General features: G+C 41.5%; 1 protein-coding gene across 1 annotated transcript in view; it reads left to right on the top strand.

Moving 5' to 3' along the window:
* LOC141575126 (uncharacterized) overlaps positions 1-22,169 on the top strand; it is a 66,178-nt gene extending 44,009 nt beyond the window's left edge. Inside the window, exon 2 of the mRNA XM_074353575.1 lies at positions 20,339-22,169. Coding sequence (XP_074209676.1) covers positions 20,339-20,384 — 46 coding nt within the window. The 3' untranslated portion in view covers positions 20,385-22,169. The remainder of the gene's footprint in view (positions 1-20,338) is intronic.
* Positions 22,170-22,692: the final 523 nt, after the last annotated feature.

Genomic DNA, 22,692 nt, shown 5'->3' with positions numbered 1-22,692 from the left:
GGCTGTGTCCCTTTATCGGCCTTCCTGCCTCTTGTTAGCCCTTAAGACACTTGAAGAAACCTGTAGGTGGCAAGGGATACCCCTTGAAGACCATAAAGTCAGATGACGTATGTGCTCCCTTCTAATCATAAGACACAGTTTTAACCTAAACTTTTTTATGATCCAGAAAACCCTATGGTTATTTTCATAGTCATTAAGTAAGTCATTTGTAAATATCAGGCTTAAAAGTATTTAATATCGACCCACTATGGAAAAATTCACTATAGGTTTTATTTGGATTCACTGGTGTAAAATTATTTTCAGAAATGTGTAGATACACATACACCTTCAGGTGTGTGCCTATCACTTCAGGGGGACAGGAAGGTGATAATTACATCATATGAAACAGTTTAGCATCTGACAGTGCAATTCAATTCAGTTCCATTCGATGAGCATTTATGGGGTACCCACTGTGCTGGAGCCACGGTGCCAAACTGTATATAAGGCTCCCAAGGGTTACAAAGATGAATGACAGACTCTTTCCTCAATTTGTTTTTGAAGCATTTCCTGTCAGAGATTTTAACTTTTTAATACATTTAAGTATAAGAAGTGTAAGGTACCTAGGGAAAAATTGCCTTGAAGCGCATGGAATAAATAAATCAATAAATAAATGTCACCAAGTAGGTCAAACATCTTGCGACCATGGGTGGGCAGTGTGGACCAAGGGTCACGTAGAACTGTCCCTGAATGGAGAGCCATTTGGTCCTTCTTGTTTATTAATGTCGATCCATCTATACTAATGGATTTTGCATGCAAGGAAATAAGGTGGGGGTCGGGAAGTGGAAGTCGCTAGATCTCAGACTTCCATCCTTCATTAATATTAATGCTGTCTTCAACCAGTGCGTGTTGGCACAACACAGCCTAAAAGCTTAAGACAAGAAAAACAGTTCGGATGCTTCCTTATCATATATTCATTGACATCCAGCACCAAATGGGCTCGCATGACATCATGCGCCTTCATTTTTATCCAGTAAAGAGGAATTTCCCCTCAGAGTTGGTCACAGTCATGACTTTGTGTCTTCCCCACAAAAGTGGATTATTTTAATTTTTAAACATTTTTCTTCCAAATCTACTGACCTGCCATAACTCTGAATGAAAACAGACTGAGCTTGTAGGAATGAACTTATTGTGGAAATCAGCATAAAAGAAGCATTTCCTTTAATCAGTACATTTTCATTTGTGTTCTCTGAATTCAGTCACGGGAACCACAAGCCTGTGGCCCCCGAGCACCGGGCAGCCTATGGACTTGAGGAAATTCAGGACGTGTCTGAATGATCAGCTGAGAGTGTTTGTCACTGTATTTATATACAGGTTAGCAGTTCTGTTCTGAATTTCTTTGTGAAATACAAGTTAAAGAAAAAAAAAGTGTTTTATATATATATATATTTTCACCAAATACACTTTGGGAGAACTCAGATATTCACTTACAATGTTAGAATAATCTTAGAAATAAAGAATCAAGGCCCACGAGGTTATGTGACTTGTTCAAAAGTACTCAGTGAGTAATAGGCAAAGCTGGTCCTGCCAAGCTCTTCTGCCTTTCAGGGCAGTATTCTTTATACTCAGACGATGTGTCTTAAATTTCCCAGAGTCATAATCTGTGATTCAGAGACCCAATTTCTCTCTGAGAATGCTCAACCCGAAAACAAAACAAAACAAAAGAGGAAGGAGGCTTGTGTGGCTCTGGCTGACTTCTGCTGCGGGTTTCTGCGGCCTCTCAGCTCTCGCCTACCGTTCAATCGTTCTTACTCGAAAACAAAACTCAAACATTGTTAGTGCCAGAAATAAAACCAAAAAATGAAGACAAAACACTTTCCTATAAGAAGCCCATAAAACGAATTTGAAAGAAAACTAACGAATCGATTTCAGAGCTCTCTCCACTTTTCTTCCCCAGCCATCACTCGCTTCCCTGTCTCTCATGCAATATTCAAGGGCCTGGGCACCATGGCAGGTGGCCTGATGCGTGCAGAGGAGGAGACATGGAAGGCAGAGTAGGTTTCTTTGTTTTTTTTTTTAAATATTATGAGATTTTGAGAATTTGCCAGTGTTAATCCTTGGGTCATGGCATCTTCACTTCCTGCGGCACTGGAGCTGTGCCAGGGTGTGTTAGCCGTGTGATGCATGGGAGACAATACAATCTGTACGTGACTCCAGAGTGGGTTTCTCTGGAAGCCCTGAGCCAGAGTCCGGCAAGGAGCTGGGAGGCAAAAGACAATTCTTGCTCTCAGCCCCCCTCTAATGGCCTCATATTTTTACATCTAAAGATTTCCTGAAACCTACACACAGCCTCCCAACCACCCTAACTTTCGTGCCAACCCGTTTCAAAGGAAGAGCAAATATTCCTATTCTACTTCTGCTGTTAAAATGTACAAGCTGTGACTTAGATGCCACATTTCAACTTTGAGCAGATCCCCGAAGTTACGGAGAAAAGTTCGCTCACGGTGACGGAGGTCAGGAAGGGATGCTGGGTGATATTCGAGATTCGTATTCCTTTTTACATTTAAGGGCTAGAAGCCAGCAAAGCATCCAAAGAGAAATGGTTTTTAATACTGAGTAGAAAAATGCAATATATACGTACAAAATAGATGCTTCATTTGAATTAGTATTTACATGTTTCGTGAGCCCAAATAATATATGTTTTTCATTATTTTAGTAAAATTAAAGAATGGGCACTCAGCTATCTTTAAATTTTCATACTCCTTACGCTAGTTTACCCATGCTAGATCATTCTGGTATAATAAATTCCTACGTGAGTATTGCAGGGGTACTGAAAGACATTGTAATATTTTTCTTTTAAATGCGAATCAAAGAAAAACATATTAGTAGATAGTTCCATTTTTATGTGGGCCATTATTAGAATTTACTAATGAGAAATCTGACATGCTATTTCCTATTGCTTTAATATGTTTTATCTTATAAAAGGGTTCTCCATGTTACAGGCGTTAATTGCATAACATGAACAACAATCCTTTGCAATTTCCTGTGATTTATGGGCCTGCCACTGGTGACTAGGTGTGGGAGAACTCTGGCTTTTGTGGACTTGCGGGGAGCAGGGGTGGGCAGGGGGAAAGGATGTGTGAAAAGTTGAGGAGGCTCAATGAGAGACAGGCACTGAGAAAAATTTTTAAAAATCTATCCTGCTGAGAGGCAGGCTTTTTTTTTTTTTTTTTTTTTTTTTTTAAATGGATGACAAATGTCTGGAGTTCTCAGTTTTACAAAAAGAGTGCTCACCCCTGGCCCCTGCTCCCTTTGTCATGTAGGTGAGCCACGCTGTGGAAAAAGAGGCCAGCTGGAAGGGACGTGGTGCTGCACAGAGGGAGCATTATTCTGTGCCCCTTCCTATTCCTCTCTCTGTACGGATGGCAGACAGCGTTCGGGTGGCAGATTTGGGGAAATTGTCTCAGGAGATAAACCCTCAGGCAGTTCCAGGGTGTTGGTATTCTGGAGGTTTGAGTTCATTTTGTCATTCGGTGAAGGAGGCTCACAGGCTGTTCGTGACCCAAGAGCTTCCAGAAGCCTTTTACCTTCCACTCAGTTTTAACTGAGGAACTGATGGGATTCTGCCACCTCATGCGGTACGCTGGACACAAACGCCTTGTGATTTACATGTGGACGGGTTTTCACTGTCCATTGACATGGATCTTCTGAGTACACCACACTTCTCAGCTCTCACGGTTCACCCAGGAAGTGTTTCACCAGTTTTCCTGGTAAGGGAGAAATTCAGTGCCTTCTTCACGCCTTTCCTGACACCACAGACTCACGCTTCATCATGATAACACTTCGCTAGAGTTGACACCGTAAATGGCCTCCTGTTCCTTGTTTCAGGCGAAAGGACCAGGTTTAATACGGAGAAATACAGAAATTTTGCAGCTTGTGTTATCCTAAAAGAGGTACCCTATTTCAGCCAATTAATGGGAGTGGAAAAACCATCTTGAGAAATAAATCTACGAGTGAACACTACTGATTTCTGGAGGCATCTTTTTGACAAGAACCAAATGAACACCTATCTCCCAAAGTCTAATCGGATGGCAAAACAGATTTGTGAGTGTGATTATTAAAACAATTGCCACCTTCTTGTGTAAAGTGATGTCAACAGGGAACAATCAAGGGAGCTTCCTTGCTTGGGTACCGTCAAGCACTCAAAGCTGCCGTGAAATAGGATTGGACAGGACCTTTCATTTCATATGAGAATTAATTCTCTAAATGCAGTGGAGAGAAGGCAGCTTATTTTTTTCCCCCCAGCAAGCAGCTAGAAACAAGTCTGCGGGAGGCCATATATTTTTTTTTTCTTATTCATTTCTTAGTGTGTGCATGTATATGTTACCCAGTATTATGGCAATTAATTTGTTCTTCACATGCAGTTCCATCAGGAAAGGAAAAAAAATGGCAGAATTTCCCCAAAGGTTTTATGACTTAAAAAAATTATAGTCCTACATCTAAACTGTGTATGAAGGAAAAAAAAAAAAAAGGTTACATTTCTTTAATTGCACACGAGTTTCCCAGCTGATTTGGCATTTTTCTTTAAGGGAGCACAGAGCCATCTTGGTCTAACCCCAGGAAGAGTCACACACATGTAGTTTGTGGCAAACCTCAGTTATGAAGACTTTCTGCTCTTCTCAACAAAGTTAAGTTGGGAACCACACAAGAAGGAAATGCTGTACATATTCAATTAAATGTATTTTTAAGTGATAATTCTACAGCATGGTACCTTAAGTTTAAGAATGCACTGACCCTAAGTGAATTCAAAGGAGAGAAACCAACATTCACGATGTGATTTTGTATGTAAATTTCTGTCTTTTGCTTCTCACAAAATTGTCCTTTGTGTCAAATCTGTTAACAAAACCTTGAATTTTTAAAAATTCTGTACATTTACCATTCCTTGAGCTTCTACAGTTGATAAAGCAAATACAAGACTAAAAAAAATAAAATCAAAGATTAGGTGATCAATAACACATTTCTTCTCCATCAGATGATTTTTTTTCCCATGTATAAAATTCCTGTTTGATTTTTCAATTATTCAAAATGTCAGAATGATAGATATAAGAGAGTAACCAACTAACTAGGGAAATCTCTCCCTAATAATATTCAATATAAAGATTCAGAATGATGCTTCATGATGGATTAAACTTTCCCCTGTTCTGCCTCATTAGGGTTCTCCCAGTTTGACCCAATCCAAGCCTATTACTTAATATATCTAACAGCAAAATTGCATAAATGTTCACTAGTACAACAGAAGCTAAATGAGCAGTTTCAGATAATTTAATTAAGTTGTAGGTCTTCTAATATAATTCCGTAAGTATGTGAACTTTTAACTTGTGTTAACTCAATTTCCTTATGCTTTCATTTACCATTTGTTGGGGACATTACAGTGATTAGCCAAAGTCCTTCCAGCTCCTAATGTGCTCCATAAATTTTGATTTAAATTGACTGTCACTTTCTCACTATAATAAAGTAGATATTTGACATCTCAAAAAAGAGAACTGGTCTAGTATATTACATTGTCAAGAAGTGGAACTCTTTTTTTTTTTCTTTATCGCACAAAATCTGCATAAAATACACTGTGAAAAGGGCCACTAAGGTTATGTGGAATGAAGTGGGCTGAGTGCTGAATATTCATAGACATGTTTATGCTGTAGAATTTTTTGAAAGAGTAGACTTCTGTGACCCCTTGGTATTGAAAACACGCACGAGATCATGTTCCCATCTAAATGTTGTCTATTTGGTGGTTCTTCACGTGTGGTTGTTGAGTCTGTCAGCATTCAAGAACCCTCAGTCTTAAGACAGGAAAATATCTTAGCCAAATGGGCTAAAATCAGACTCATCTCTTACACATTCTCCACTCTGATGACTAAATGAGCCAACTGTATAATTATGCTTTGAAAATTTTCAGTAAAGACATTTGTTTTTGAACACAGCCCTAAAACATAAAAAAGTGAAATTATCTTCCTAGGAATATCTATTTATCCCAAACTCTCTTTAGTTTCAATAAAATGACGTGGTCAAAAAAGGTTTTGTTATGGCCAGTTACCTGTCCGTGAACTTACCTAGACAGTCCCCAAATGGAGGTTCAGTGTCTGGAGTGACCTAAAACACCCAGGAATGGGACCACGTGTATTTTCCAGGTTCAGTCCTGGAATTTCTGCATTGGATGGACCAAGAACCCGCAGGCAGCTGGAGCTCCTTAAAAGTATCACGAAGACTCCGAGATAACGGCATTGGAGGGGCGAGGAGCATCCGTCCCTCTGGCTAACCGTCTTACGTAAACCACTGCTTGTCACAATCTGTTTGGCATTAGTCACTAGAGACAGCCCTTTTAAAAGCACTTTTTGTCCACCAAACACAACACTCCACTTGAACCTTTCTGGCCCCTATTCAAGGTGAGTTAAGGTTAAGTACAGTAACAGGAAGCGTAACTAATGCATCTTGGGAGCTTACTATATGCTAAGCAATTGATAAATGTGCGTTTCATCTATTTGTATGACCGAAAAGTTAGCCACTACTAGGATCCCTGTTTTATAAATGGGACACCTGGGGCCACAGTGAGATTAATTAAATTACCAAAGGTGGCAAAGCAAGGCTGCCCAGCTTGGGAGCCAATGTTCTCAGCTGTTCCACTGAACTGGCCCTGTTAGAACTGTTTTACCCAGGGGATGGTGTTATAGAGAGGTTCCCATGCCTGCTGATGAACACTGAATGCTCTATCTTAAGACACAGGTTTTCTTGTGATACATGTAGTGCATGACAGTAAAAAAAATTTAGATCCCAAAGAAGAAAATAAAAATTGTTACTAATTTCACTACCTAGCGATGATTCCTCTCAGGATCTTACTACACCTGTTCGAAGAAGAATTGAATTCTGTTGAGCCTGCTCTTTTACAACCAAACTCTTGACCTAAGAAGTTATCATGAACATCTTTCAGTGTCTTGCAATACATTTCTAGACCATCTCTTCGAATGGCCGTGCGCTTGAGTGTTCTGATTTGGAGAGAAGTCAAGGTGCAACGTTTCACAGCACCAAGTCGTGATCTGAATTTCTCCTTTGGTCTCAGGCGGCACTGTTGCCACAGTGTCATTTGTAGAGAGTTTGAAAGTGGGCGTCATGCAGAGGTGGAGGGTGCAAGCCAGCCCACGGGGACAATCTTCAAGCTGTCTTTTTTCCTTCTTCAGTATCTCTGCGTGGTAAAGACAAGCGGATGTTTTGTAGATGACGGTTTTGTAAATGGGTACTCCTAAGTAAAGAAGTCAAATAATTGGCCAACAGTGAAGTAGTGTGAAGCCTTGGGACCAAGGGGTGAAGGATTCTTGACCCTTAGTCGAGAGCCTTGGTCACCCAAGTTTCTTTTGCTTTCCTGCCTGACTTGCCTGAGGGGAAACGGTGAAGTGACATCTTTACCGAGGCCTCCCTGGTCAGATGCAATCAGATTGACTGACAGCTCTCAGAGAACTTGACAAAATCCTCCTACCTGGGCTGCCCACGCTGGCCAGAGAAATGACTGATGAAGTCACTCCGCACTGGGACCCGACAACCATTTCAACATCTCATTTAAAAGTGCAGTGATGTTAAGGTGGTTTTTGAATTATGCATTAAATTCAGCTTCCAAATATAGCTTTGGTTGAGTAGTCCAGCTAAATGTCTACGAAACATCAATGTCGCCCATCACAGCTCTCGTTCTGTTGTTTGCCGGGCTGGGTGTCATTTCCTATCCGGTTTGACCCTGGACTCTGGCGGGCTAGCGCCCGGTATCAAACCGTCCGTATTAAACCACCCTCCACCTCCTTGGTCTTCATTCTTCGTCTTGAGCCTTGAGAGCTGCCAAGATGGCCAATTTTCCTCCAAGTACATGAACTCTGTCTGCAATTTTGATGAAAGCACAAATTGGCACTCATTTTCCAGTGGGGAACACTTAGCTCTGTCAACCTTTCTCCGGGATCAAAGCCTCAGTTACGCGCTCACTAATCATCGCTAATGGACGTGGTGGTGCTCACTGCGGTCTTCAGATCCACCAGCCTCAGCCTTGCAAATACTCCCCGAGGACTCTGCTGCTGGTGCCGAGGGTCGGGCCTGGCGCCGAATCTCTCTTTAAACTCTACCTTTCCATTTCCCCCCACCCCACCCCTTCTTCCAATCATTTCTACAACAAAAATTTCATATCGACCAGGTCCTGTTAAAGCTGGCTCCCAAATACCCACAGAATCTGTTTCTCCCTCTCCATGTCCAGTGCTGCTCACCACCTGCTTTAGGACGCACTCATCCATTACTTGGATTTCTGCAACAGCATAGCCACTGGGCTCCTCTCCTTGACACAGTTCCTCCCCCAAATCAGTTCTCCACGGAAATCAGGGTGATTTTTTGAAAAAAAAAAAAATGTAGATGTAGTCACGTTAAAAAGTTACATGACCTACGAGCAGGCTCTCCGTCTGTCCCAGTTTTCTGGAATTGTACCAGTTTTTGCTTGTTGTGATCATTAATATTGCCTCTTTCACTCTCTAGAGTGTTTTGCTCTAGAGAGAAAAAAAAATGATATGGTCACATTGGCTTGTCTCAGCTGGTCTCTGTCCACCTCTGCAGCTGGTTCTTTCTGAGTCAGAGCGACACTGCCCTGCAGCTCCTGGGATGGGGGCCATGTTCCCTCCCACCCGCGATCTTTGTTTACTCTGTTTCCTCTTCCCGGAATGTTTTTCAAATCCTCTTGTCTGTGTAACTAACTTCTATTTATTCTTCAGATCCCATTAGAAAACAAGTTCCATGAAGAATAAGTGAATCTTTTTAATTTCATTTTTGTTTTTTCTTTCACTGTTTTAAAAAATTGAAGTATAGTTGATGTTATATGTTATTATTTGTTGCAGGGGTACAATATAGTGATTCACAATTTTTAAAGGTGGTACTCCGTTTATAGTTATTATAAAATATTAGCTGTATTCCCTGTGTTGTACAATATATCCTGGCAGCTTATTTTATACATAACAGTTTGAATACGTGAATCTTGACTCAAGCAGTACCTCCTCAGGGAAGACTTCCAGCCCTTCCTTCCCCATCCTTCCCCAGGATTTGTCCAATTTCGTTATGAAATGTTGCTGTAAGACCAGGCACTTTCTTTCAGAGCCCTTAGTCGAGGTTTGGATCATACAGTCATTGGTTCACTAGACTCTGACTTCCAGGAGAGCAAGAATCCATTCTGCTTATTTTCGGGTCTGTATCACACATCGATTGCACTGGCCCAAAAAGCAGATGTGGAATGAATAAATAAATGAACACTCTGATGACAGCATGGTATGAGGCATTTTAGCAGTCCGAAGAAAAGTTAGATAGGGTCTTATCTCTAGAAGCCTATACTGTATCAGAGGAAAAGAAAAGACAAAAATATACAACAGGTGGCAGTACAAGATGACGGACTGACTTGGAATTTTAGAACAAAGGCGTCCAGAAATCACATAGATCAGCCCTAACTCATCACAGCAGCATTAAGTGACTATCACACAGTGATTGCGACAGGCCCATGAGGTGTCTGGATAACAAGTCCTTACAGAGGTTCAGAGGTGAAAAACACTGCTGTGTCCTTGAGTGTCTAAGAAAGATGATGAGAGAAGTGAACTTGCATTGAGTTTTGAAGGATTCCTTCTGTAGCAAATATTTGTTAAATATCTATTATGCAATAACACGAATAAGACACAATTCTTCTTGCCCACGTAGATTAAGGGTTTGGCAAACTACGGCCCTCAGGGGCCAAAGCTGGCCAAGTGCTTTTGTAAACAAAGCTGTATGGGGACATAGTCGCACCTATTCATTGACATCTTGTTTGTAGCTGTTTTTGCACCACAGAGGGAGAGCTGACTAGTGACAACAGAGATCATACGGAAAATGTTTACTCTTTGGCCTTTCATCGAAAAGGTTTGCTGACTGCTGAATTCAACTGTCAGGGTTGAGTTGTGGGGTTGGGTGGGGGGACAGCCATAAAACGCAAAAACTGCATGACAGATGGGCTTAGAAGAGCCATGTCAGAGCAGTGGGAGAGGAGGTGCTTAATTCATCAGGAAAGGGACCCAGACCAAAGGACATGTGAACAATGTCTTGAAGGATCAGATAATTAGGAGGAATTTGACTATAAAGAAATAAAAAGGGAAAAAGCAGATACACTAAGAACTAAGGTGTGAAGGCAGGAATGAACAAATCTTATTTAGGGGGAAATACACAGAACTTCCAGTTGGGGCCCACAGGTTCCCCCCGGGAAGGAAGTACAGGCTGAAAGCATCATTGAAGGAGGCCAGGGGAGCTCTACAGAGAGCCTTTGAGTGTCCGGCTGTAACGTTCCAAATTCACCGCGAAGGCTCTTGTTCAGGACAGTGATAAAGGGAAAAGGGAAGAGATTGCAGACTCTGAGTCTGAGGGCTTGGAGTGGCTGAGAATCTGGGGGGGCCACTAAGGCAGTCTCTTGAGGAGGACAGAAGAAGCTGGAGATCTGAGAGCAGATTTAGCCCCTAGCAACGTCTTTCTTGGTCCACATGGTGTTTGAATGTTTAAAAAAAAAATTAGTTGTTTGCATTTATGAAAGGATGTTTTGCTAAGAATCTAGATCTCTGGGTCCCACCCCTGGGAGGGGGCTTGGCAGATGCCTCCTTAGCTGGAGCTTGGAACAGACCCACGGCCAGTGCAGTGAGTTCAGTGGCTGAAGTGAGGCACCCTGCACAGGGGCCCAATTCAGACTCCTCTCCCCTGTCTTCAGATTTAAAAAAAAAAAAAAAAAAAAAAGAATCTAGATTTCTATGGTTTCTTTAAAAATCAGACTATCTGGCAGCTCTGGGCCTGCCTTCTCGCTGGGCAACAATGCGCTGGAACTGAGCTGTGTGGTGTGGAGTTGGCCAGAGCAGGCTGCATTTAATTGTGTAACATAACGCCTGTGGGCTTTGGAATCTGTGGCCTCGTGATGCCAGAATCTGACCCAAAGTTTGAAAAAGTCTTTAATTTGAACGGAGCCCAAGTGGCCATCTTTCTTTTCCTGCCCTGAACTTTTAACTACTACATGTTCTTCCTGAATCCATGTTTTTCATTTTTGAACACGGGTGTGTGTGTGTGTGTGTGTGTGTGTGTGTGTGTTAGGCTCTTAATTAGAGGCTGGTAGATCTGGTAGGTGAACATCTGCCTTGGGGCTAGGAGCCCTGATTCAGGGCCCTTGTGGCGAATCTTTCTCTTGCCTTCCTCATTAATTTCTCAGAGGCTGCAGTCCTCCCTGCAAACCAAACATTCTGACCCCTTCCCCCATTTCCTAATATTGCAGCCTCCGCCTATTCCTTCTTCCTCCAAGAACCACCACAGCTTTTGTTCGTGCCTTTCCATTGAGTTTTAGTTTGAATTCTTCCTCAAACACAAACTGTTTCTCCCAAAAAAGTTTTTTTTTTTTTTAAGAGGGTAGCCTGTGTTACAGTCCCAAGAGGGTCCTTCAAAATCCTTCATACAATGCTTTTCTATTGTTGCCTGACTGTTAAAAATAGGCAACAATGCGTTTCAATACAACTCTTGATGATATGTGATTCCAAGGGAGGGAGATGCTACGAACAGCGGCTGATGTGCCTGCGCTCCTGCTGGGCTGGGGCGCTTCCCTGTGGCCCTCCCTGGGAGCTGCACGTCCCCTGAGGTGCTTCCTCCTACGTAGGGAGCAGGCTCCATGCTGGATTCCGCTGAACAAGCGTTACAGACACGCGTCCATGTCTAAAGCCTGGTTTTGATCTGGTTACGTGCGTTTTATGTTTTGAGAAAAATGATTTGGCCCTTGGAAAGCAGTTTAGGCCAGAATTCTGTGTCAAAAGCAGGCTGTAACAGCTGGGACCCCGCCAGAAGACTTACTAACTAATTTTCTAGTATTTTGTAAAGAAATGCATAGGAGAGCATGTCTGCATTTATTGAATATCAAAATTTAGGGCAAGGTCTTGGCCTATTGGGCAAGGCCAGCCACAGACCTAATTCTGTGACCTTAACTTCCCCCGACTTGTCTGCAAAGGGAGGGGGCTAAAATCAATGGTCCTAAGGAGCTGGGCCGACTCTGTGAGTTCAGAGATGGATGGCGGCGCATGTGCCTGGCCATCGGGAGTCTGGGTTTTCAGGATGCCCGAGCCAAACTGCGTGGCCCAAGAAGCTGCTGAAAGCCCCAGTTTCTCCCCGGGGGAAGGACTGAGATGGGGCAAGACTGCGCACTTACATAGAAGGCTTGTGTGATGAGGGCAAAAGTGTGCGCTTTGACTTGAGACAGACGAAGGGCCCCCTTGGAGTTCTCCAAGCTCGTGTGGTTCACTCAGTTCCTCTGCCTTTAGGTTTTCTCTTCTGAAACAGCAGCTGATACCTCTTGTGTTCGTCTGCTTGGGCTGCCCAGACAAAGTACCAGACTGTGGGGGGCTTAGACAACAGGAATTCACTTTCTCCCGGTCCTGGAGGCTGGAAGTCCAAGATCAAGGTGCCAGCAGGGCTGGTTTCTGGTGAGGCCTTCCTTCCTGGCTTGGAGACGGACCCTTTCTCACTGCGAACCCCACGTGCCCTTTCCTCTGTGCATGTGTGGAAAGGAAAGCTCTCTGGTGTTGCGTCCTCTTCCTATAAGGACCCCAGTATTATGGGATTAGGGCCCCACTCTTATGACCTCAAAGCTGACTTTGAAGGTGGGTCCTGAGGGTTCTAGGTGCCCCACCAAGGGGAAGTTAGAGTGAAGGCTGGAGTGTGAGGAAAGGAGGTCGGAGGTTCAAGTCCTCAGAAGAAGCAGAGAACAAACCATTTCCACACAAGCAAGGGGGGGGGGGGGCAGGGTGGGTGGTGGGAATGTCTTCAAGGAACCAAGAGCTGTTTCAGGAGGTGGAGAACAGAAATGGTGGAAAGGTACACTCAAGTCAGGAGGGGAGTCTGTTGTGACAATATATTCCGGGTCTGTGCCAGAATCGATCTTTCAGAGAGTACCTTCCACGATTATTGGAATGAAGAGAAATGAGGATCATTCCTCAGAAAGTAACTTATTCATCTGGATTTTCCTCCATCTCAGAATCTCAGATTTGTGTGTGCCCGACCCCTCTTTCACGGCTTTAAAGCGCTTCCCTCATTCTACATTTTTATTCTGGGTATGTGTATTCTTAATCTTCAACTCAATACCTTCTGTTTGGCAGGCATTATCTGTGACTGCCGGGCTCTGCAAAAACAAGTAAGATGTTTTCTTTATGCATGAAGCATTCAGAGTCACAGGGGCAGTGGGTATGAGCTGACTAGTAAGAGTCCCCGGCCCCTGCCCACCGCCGCCGCCCGCTGTGCGGTGCACTCGTGCAGAACCCCCCGCAGCCCGCGGTACCCCGGGCCAGCTCACGCTCTGTATCTCCACAGTCTGAAGCCTCAGCCTGGAAACACTCTTTGCTTCCTTCTCGCCTTAACAAACTCTTATTTAACACTCACCTCAAGGATGAACTCTGGGAACCCTTCTCTGACATCCCAGTTTGATGTCAGTGATCTCAGCTCTCATGCTGTATTGTTAGAACGCCTTGCGGTACAGCGGTCTGTTTAGCTGGCTGTCTTTACCGTTAAGAAGGGGCAGAAACGCCTCCTTTATCTGTAGTCCTAGTGTCTGGTATGGAGTTAGGAGGCCTTTCAAGATTTCTGAGCAGAGGGAGGGCTGTCATGACCTGATTCTCTGATCTCTTATGTGTTTCTGTGTGTGTGCGCGCGCGCACGCGTGTGTGTGTATGTATTTTCCTGAGGATAGCCCGGGTTTTGGAAATAGGAAGAAACAACTAACATTCACCTGGTGTACAACACACCCGGCAAATCTTGAACACAAAGTCTGCACATGAGACTAAGTCTGGTAAAAGGACCAATGAACAAACAGGGGGCTGCATATTCCAGCTGGGAGACCAAAAAGAAGGCAGAACGGGGCTGGGAGTTGTCCCTAGAAATTTGGTTCTAATTATGGTCTTCCTGTGAGTCTCCTCCAATTACAGTGAACAAGAGAAAGGTCCAAGAAGCAGTGTATTGAAAGTGGCTGAATTCATTTTATGATCTTTTGATACAAAGAGCAATGTAATAGAGTATCAGCGTCCTGGACAATGGAATGCTGATGTTTTAACACCATAAAATGAAATTGAAACAAATTATGGTTCTTCTGCCTCATTTATTATTCTCTTTCTTCCAAGTTACCTCTACAAATTCTGTAAATCCATCTTGTGCTTTGCTTATTACTGGGTGTGTTACTGACATCGAACCAGTTACTCTGCTTTGACAACTTTAACCCCACTCAAGAAGTGTTTTTCTTTTTTCTTTCTGCACCGAATTGCAAATTTAGATTTTCTGATTCTGCATTTTATTTCATTTTGTGGTGCCTTTTTTCTCTCATAGTCTTCTGATTTTTAAACTCATTTTCCATGTGCAGACTTGTATAAAATCGAACACCTATTAATTTGTACCAATCTACAACATTTATTTCAGTATACTAGGAAATGTTCCTTTTTAAGATTTGTACTCATAGGTAATGCATATTATCAAGTTTTAATGTAAATCACTAATACATTTATTCATCTTTAACTACCAAAGTTCTTCACGTTTATAGTTTACTCAGATGTTTTGTAGGATTCATTGAAACACATCGCTGGCAACGTGTTTCTATTCACATCTTTGTGCATGTGTGTCGGTAAGAAAGACCCAGTACCAAAATATTTTAGGAAAACTTGGACTAAAAAGAAAAGTAAGGTGCATGCTCTTATTCCAAAAGTTAATTAAATATTCTTTTGAGAATATAACATTTGAAGCTCTTTTCATCAAGAAGGGAAAAAATACTACATTTCTGGTTTTTTTCCCATTTATCAGTTGCATTTAGACAGTTTAATTGCTGTAATGAAAAATTTCCTTAATTCTTATTCTAGGGACCAAAAGATGTTTATTGCTTGGTCTAAGCAAGTGTGAATGGGAGTGAAACACGACACAGAGGTAGCAGTCTTCTCTTTTCACTTTTAAAGATAAAGATTCCTTGTTCTCATTATTCTCAAGAATGAGATGCTTCTTCCAAAGTCCCACTGCTGTTTTCAAGCCTAATTTTTCAGACTTTACAAATGGGGCTTTTAGGTACAAACAAATACGGGTGTCTGCCCAGCGGACTCTCCCAGCTCCAGGTCCGTTAGCAAGGTGTTTTTATTCTACTGGCAGAGAGTTTGGTGGAAAGAACATAGGTCCTGGGGTTAGACAGACGTACATCAAATCACCCGTCTGCTACCTGCTGACTGCAGAACTATGGGAACTCTCTGAGTTTCCACATTCGTGTAAAGTGGGGATGGCCTTGTGGCCAATGTCAAGGAGTCGTCTTGGGAATAATATTCCGAGCAGGGTGTATGATGCAGAGCGTGCTCTGGACACCCCTGGTTCCCTTTCCTGGCAGACCATGCAAGTCCACTCACACAGTGTAAGTAATGGTAGCTAGAAGCGTGGTAATGTAACTGAACAGGAAAAGAAAAAATGACCCTAAAAAGCAGTCCTAGATAGAGAAATCAGACTGCCAGTTAATGGAAGCACAAACTTTTGAAAACATAATTAAAACCGGTTTGAAAGTAAGTAGATTAAAATCATCCTATACTGCAGAGACCAGGGCTGGCTAGTCCCCGAGCAGAGACAGGGGATCTCACTCCACTGAAGGGCCTTGGAGAAATCACCAACTCCAGCAGCAGAGTCGGCTTCATCTCAGGGGCAGAACTGGGTTTCTCCAGGTAACTCAGAGCTCGCAAAAGCCCACTAGGGGTTTCCTCCATCCTTTGCAACTCCCGGGATTTAACACAGACAGGAAGGTTCTTTTCTTAATTATTGCTTTGGGTCGTACTTTCCAAAGCTTTGGTCAGACACATTACCAGTTGATGACATTGCTAGAGTGGCTTTTATTTTGGCCTCAAACTCACAGTAAATCTGAGCAATAGTGTGTTTGTGGCCTTCACTGAGATGCACGGAGCCCTGAGTGGGGATTCGGGGAGGACGAGTTTGTGGCCACGACGGCAGCCCGGCATCCTCAGGTCCTTTCATGAACACTCCATTCATCTCAGATGGGTCCCTGCGACAGATGGCATATCTAGCTCTGCAGTTGTATTTCAGCATCACTCAGCAGCCAACAGATAAGGTCATATCTCTGAAAGCCCCCAGATGGAATGCTGCCAGGCTCTCATCACTGAAATCTTACTCTCCTTTCAGGTCTGAAGGGCTGCAGATGTGAAGGGAGGATGGAAGACAGACAGACAGGACACTTGCATGGATTGGAGATAAGGAGGCTCCCGGGGCAGAGATACTCACAGAGGGTCCCAGCAGAGCCTTGATCAGTGAACGGGGTTGCCAAGGCTCCACTGAAAAATGTGGCCAGCTCTGCTAATGTGTCCTCTGTACTCAAGCGTATACTCTGACTAGCATTCTTATTTTGACATGTACAAAAAATAAACAAATAAAATTGAAAAGAGTCCGGGACAGGGGGTCAGGACTTTCTCAGTCTCTATCCTTAAATTTATTTCCTAATGGACTTGGCTAAAGACACAGCGCTGGGCTGTGGTGGAACCCAGACCGAATCCAAATCTCTTTATGACTGTTGCTGTTGTTACTGCTACTGACTTTGTTATTATTAGCTGCTATTTCTAGACTGCTTATTGTTGTCTTTGCAGTATGTTCTTTCTGTACATAAAGACATTAGAGTTGACTTGACAGGCATTTCTCCCAATAAGATATACAAATGGCCAACAAGCACATGGAAGGAAGCTCAACATCTCTAGTTATTAAGAAAATGCAAATGAAAACCACAATGAGAAATCACATAAAAACCCACTAGAATGGCTATAATACAACAAAGAGGAAAATGTATTAGCATGGATGTGGAGGGGTTGGAACCCTTGTGCACCGCTTACGGGAGTATAAAATGGTGTAAACCACTACGGGAAACAGTTTCGCTGTTCCCCAACAAGTTAAACACAGAATTACCATATGACTCAGTAATTCCACTCCTAAATATATACCCCCCCAAATTGAGAATGGGTACTTAAACAAATACTTGGACACAGATGTTCATAGCGGCATTATACGCAATAGCTAAAAAGTACAAACAACCTGAATATTCATTAATAGATGAGTGGATAAACAAAATGGGGTATATACATTCAGTGGAATATTGTTTAGCCATAAAAGGAGTGACATACTGACACATGCTACGATGTGGATGAACTTCAGAAACAATGTGCTATGTGAAAGAAGGCAGACACAAAGGTCATACAATGTATGACCACATTTATATGAAATACCCAGAATAGCTAAATCCATAGAAATAGAAAACAGATTAGTGGCTACCAGAGGCACAATTTCCTCTCCAAATTTTCCTCTTCTATCCCCACATCCACACCCTACGGCAGAGCCAACGTCACTTCCTGTCCAGCCAAAATAACCTCTCTTTTCCAGTCTCCTCCCAGGCAAGCAACTGCAGCCCATCACATCACTAGGTTTTCTAAGTACCACTTCTGTGATGTCTCCCCTCTATTCAAAACTTTTAAATGGGTCCTCAGAGGTTACTCAATGAAGTCAAATTTCTTGGTATAGCTTTCCGAGCTGTCCCCTGCTTTTTAGACTTATTTCCCATGGTTTCTCTGTCTGAGGCCAAATTGGATCTTTTCTACTTAAAAAAAATTAATTCTATTAGCTAACAGCTAACATTTATTGCAGCCCCAGGCTAAGTGCTCTACATACGTTATCACATTTACCTATGATGATGCCCCACAAGCCAGGTGTTGTTGCAAGTGAGGAAGCTAAGGCTGGAGAGAGTCAGTCAATTCATAACCGAGCAAGGTCAGAGCCAGGATGTCCACTTACGTCTGTTCAGTTTTAGTCTTGATTTTACCTCTTCACATACCTGTTTTCATATCTTGGGTTCCTGCATTCTGTCCCTAACGCCAGTTCCCAGAATGGCTTCCTTCCGCCTCTTCTCCTGCTTTTTTCCAACTAATATTCCTGACCCTCAAGGATGGAGTGTCCTTTTCATTTGAACTCACTTAGGAGAGCAAATGGTTCTGTCTGTTGCTGGCATATTCTTCTCATAGTTCTAACCATCACATCCCTAATTCCATGTCAGTCTAAGGAGGGCAGGCACCACGCTTAGTACTTGTATCTCTGACTTTATCTTGCACAATACCTTGTTCACAATAGATGTTCAGTAACTATTTATTTGTTCAATAATTCTTACAGATTACCTGCCAGGGAAATTTTTTAAAATAGAGTTGATGGTCAAAAATTCATCATAAAATTGGATTTTATCTCTTCAATCTTTTACAAAAATGTAATTGTTCGATATTTTGGGAGCATCAAATAAATAGGGTGAGCATTAGTCAGATATTCCTAATTTTAACATATGACTCAAGCACTTCAAATATTAAGTGCGAAAACTTATTTTATCCAAGTGCTTATGTGAACCAACATTGAGACTAAAGGGAAAAGAAATGACTCTTTGCAAATCTGTTACTTTAAACTTCTTATTCTCCTGAGTTTCATGATAGGTCCATATAGAGAAATTAATTTATAGAAGTAGTCAGCATAACTGGTAAAAAATGCAAGCATAAACTATTATGCACTTTTTCCTTTGTGTGACTTCTGCATATTTCAATATTCAGTTCATCACCTTTAAGGTGTTTAAATTCACCAGCTGTAAGAATACTTACCAGATTATAGAGCAGCACTAAAAATAAACGGATGCTTTTGAAAAGAAATGACTCAGCACAGTCTTAGCTGAATTGTTTTCTCATGTGACTCATACCACTTAACTAACTTTTTCTTTGTGATTGTTCATTTATCATATCAAAAGTTTCTTCGGACATCTGCTTCTTTAAGTACAAAAGCACAGGCTTGTTGAAAATGTTCACTAGAAAAATAACTCTCTGGTCTGGATTTATAAAAGCAAGGCACTAATGGGGCCAGTAACCATGGATTTAGCTAAAGATCTTTCTTCATTTTTCTAGGAGGTAAAGAAAGCCACAGAATTTTCAGTGTCAGCGTAGTCTGTTTGCCAGTAAAATTTCATTTATGTAGAGCTCATAGTAGGAAACTTCAAAAAGCCCTTCTGCTGAGTTTGGACCGGAGGATATTCTTGATAGAGCTCATCTCAAAATCACTTGGAGTCCGAAGCGTCTATGCAAAACCATTAATCTCGGAATGTGTCTAAACACCAACTTTGAGACAGGCTGCAATTTACTGTTCTCTGTGACAGACAAATAGCTAGGAGACCGCTGTCATTTAACCCCAGTGCTTTCTTTGGTAGTCATGGAAAGAAAGGTTTTTTTTATACTGCCTTGTCATAAGAAGACTACAAAATCCATCAGCGCGGTATAACTTTCCGTATAAAAGTAATACTCTGTGTAGATGCTTCAGTCACCATGCGAAAAATAAACAAGACAGTCTTTAAATCAATGTCATTCCAATAGAATCAGCCCAGACATGTATTGACTGATTTTATAGCTAAAATAGAAAATATATGTAAATTTGACTGCTCTATTTTGACACAGACGCTTTGGGCCACGTCTTTAATCTGTAAACACAAACAGCAACGAGGGCAGGAGTCTCATTTACCAAAGCTGGGGTTTGTCCTCTTTATAGGTGCTCAGATAGCCCCATGTTAGATTAAAAGCCTGATTAAATGATATGTGCCTTGCAAAAGGCAAGTTAGCCCCAAAGTCTGGCAGATATTAGGATATGCAGTCGGACAATATGCTGAGAGTCCCAGCAAAGTCAATCAAAAAGGTAACCCTATAAATGTGTCCCCCAAAATATGTGTACTTTTTAGATGTTGATAAAAAAAAATTAAAAGCTCCAAAAATGCAAAGATTTTTTAAAATTTCACTGTGGTAAGAACACTTATCATGAGAGCTACCTTCTTAACAAATCGTACAGTACAGCGTACAATATAGTGTACAGCAGAGTCTTGTTGACTGTAGTAGGTACAATCGAGTATTTAAATTTTAATTTTCTTTTTTTTTTACTTTAAAACCACATATGAATAAAAGTAAGAGGCAAGACAGTTTCCACTGGTTTTGCATCACCCCATGCCAATTACTAAATAAACCACAAATGTGGATACTTCAGGGAGAATTTCATAACGTATCTGGAGGGGAACAGTCACATTGGACTCTCCTCAGGTACTGCGATCAGATCCATTTGTTCGGTGCTGAGGGCAATCGAAACTGATGGTGAAATTCACACAAAGTCTAAAGTGACAGCCCAGGAGGGAAAAAACCCAACAACTTAGTAGTCTTTTAAATAACTCTGTCGCTTTTTTTTTTCTTCCCTAAAGTTGCTTGAAGGCAGAAGCGCCAAGATGGGAAAGTGAGCAGCTATGAGTGCTTCTGGCCGACACCGTATCTGTACTGCTGACGTCCTGCACAGCAGCCCCAAAGACTGCCTTTTACCCCTGGATCGCTGTTTTCTAGGTGGCCCAGTAATTCAAAGGACAAAGATCAGCTCCAACACCATCTCCAACCGCTTCCCATCTCTTTCCCTGAAACAGTTCTGGTCATAGAAAATGACAGATTTGTCGAATCATGCGAGTGAAATCTGATTTGGCGAGTTTCACCTCCTAAACAAAATTTGAACTATATCCTCAACTTGCAGAGATGAATGACGTATTCAGATATGTCACACACTTATCTGACCCTCGGCTAGTGAGTTAACATGTACTGCGATGCCGTCAATTGCAAGTGTCCCAACATATTTATACACCTGTCCAGACCACAGATGCTTCTTAATTTCTAGGTATACGTGACCTATAATAGTTCAGGGTCATTGTTTGGAGATATTAATCCCATTGTGAGTGAGCATCAGAAGCATTCACTTGGCTGACATCAGCAATTTTAGCTTTATGATAACTTGAAATTCAACTTCAGTTTTTTTGTGTGTAGCAAGTTGAACTTTCAAAACTTGGGATTTCCTAAAGAAAATGTATTTAGGTGATGATCTAGGTAACAGATAGGCTACTCCTAAGAAAATACCATAGTACTGTTTTGGGACTATTTTCCCCAAAATGAATGGGGGCATTTGTATGAAGTACCTTACACTTTTACTTGAACTTCCCTTCCAATAGGATACCAAAAGCTTTGTTCTTGTTTTGTGTACAACTAATTCAATATCTGTTTTAGAAATGTTATTGAAATCGAAAAGCAACATCAGCTAAAAAGAATTTGTGCTTCCTCACATGCATTTTGGTAAAACTGGTTAGGAATGATGGCATTGATTTCCTTTAGGCGGTAGGGTTCTTCTCAAATACCCTAACAATTCAAATTCTTTTGATAAGGGTACAGCAAAGCTTAAGGAAATCAATATGATAGTAAGTGTAATAAAGTTTATTGTTCTCGAAAATCAAGGGAATCATAAATTGAAGCCATACCAGTTAAATTATATGTATCATATGACGATGGCATTGAGTTGCTTATAAAATGGACTGAGTTTTCTGTTTTCATACTTTTTTTTTCCATCCTATCTCTTCACAACTCTTTTCACCTTAATCCTGTCCCAGACACTCAGCATCTGATTCTCAATACTATTTCTGATCTCTTTTCACTTAGCTGACTCTAGCGTCCCAGAAAAAAGCAAGGAAGAACTATGGTTTCTTCCTCAAAATTTTTGTCTTAGTGCCTTCAAAACAGAAAAAAAAAAATGATTTCAAATGTCTATTATCTGCTTTTATGATACTCCAGAACATCTTAACAATCATTCTGCTGCTTCAAAGATTAAAAATGTTTGTCCTTTATAAATGGAAAGGAAAATTTTAATAATCACAGATTAGGAGCTTGAAGTAGTTTCTTAGGGATTGAAAAGACCAACTGAAAATCAGACTGATTTTTGTCTTTGAGGTTTAGATACAATTGAAGAGCTGAATGGCAGATGTATAACAATACCAGGAGCAGGATATATTTACCATTTTTACTATCGTTCTCTCTACTTTATAGAAAAGGTACAAGAGCACATTTCCTCATGACCAATTAACCTGAATATTCAAGGTAAAGTGACCTTTTTTCTATATCTGGGGCCACTTTTACTGCATTCCTGGCAAGACTCTAAAAACCAAACCTGAATTTTATTAAGTGTATTTCACACTTACTGAAATGTATTTTAGTGAGTTGCTCAATTGGGTAAAATAAAGTAGGGTCATTTACAGGACCTGAAATCTTACTGGCTTCTGGACCCTTTTCTAACTAGGTTTTGCCTTTCAGAAAACACAGCCTATATTTCACCAAGGACAGCAAGTAGCTGTGGGGGGACGCACACCTTGATTTTCACGTGCAGTTGCCTGGTGGCCACACAATGCTCTCAGCCCTGGAACACATCCTACTTGGAGATAAACTCAAATGTATTCCAGTGGAATTGTGTTCTTGCTTAAAAACAAAACCAAAAGCCAATTAAAAAAAACACCCATCCCATCCTATGATTAAAGAAGACCCACGGAGGTAATTTTTGGGATATTACTTCCCCACTGAATTAAGAATTCGCTAAGCCTGAAGTCCTTATAACCTGTTCTATAGCTTTATTATGCATGCAATCCATCCTGTGCTTTACCTAGGACGGCTCTTTTAAATATTTAACATAGTCTGTGACATAGATATCTTTAAAAATGGATTTAAAAAAAAAACAAAACGATTAATCTGCATTATC

The sequence above is a fragment of the Camelus bactrianus genome, chromosome 26 (assembly GCF_048773025.1).
Source record: "Camelus bactrianus isolate YW-2024 breed Bactrian camel chromosome 26, ASM4877302v1, whole genome shotgun sequence".
Lineage (NCBI taxonomy): Eukaryota > Metazoa > Chordata > Mammalia > Artiodactyla > Camelidae > Camelus > Camelus bactrianus.
This window is presented reverse-complemented; position numbering and strand designations above follow the sequence as displayed.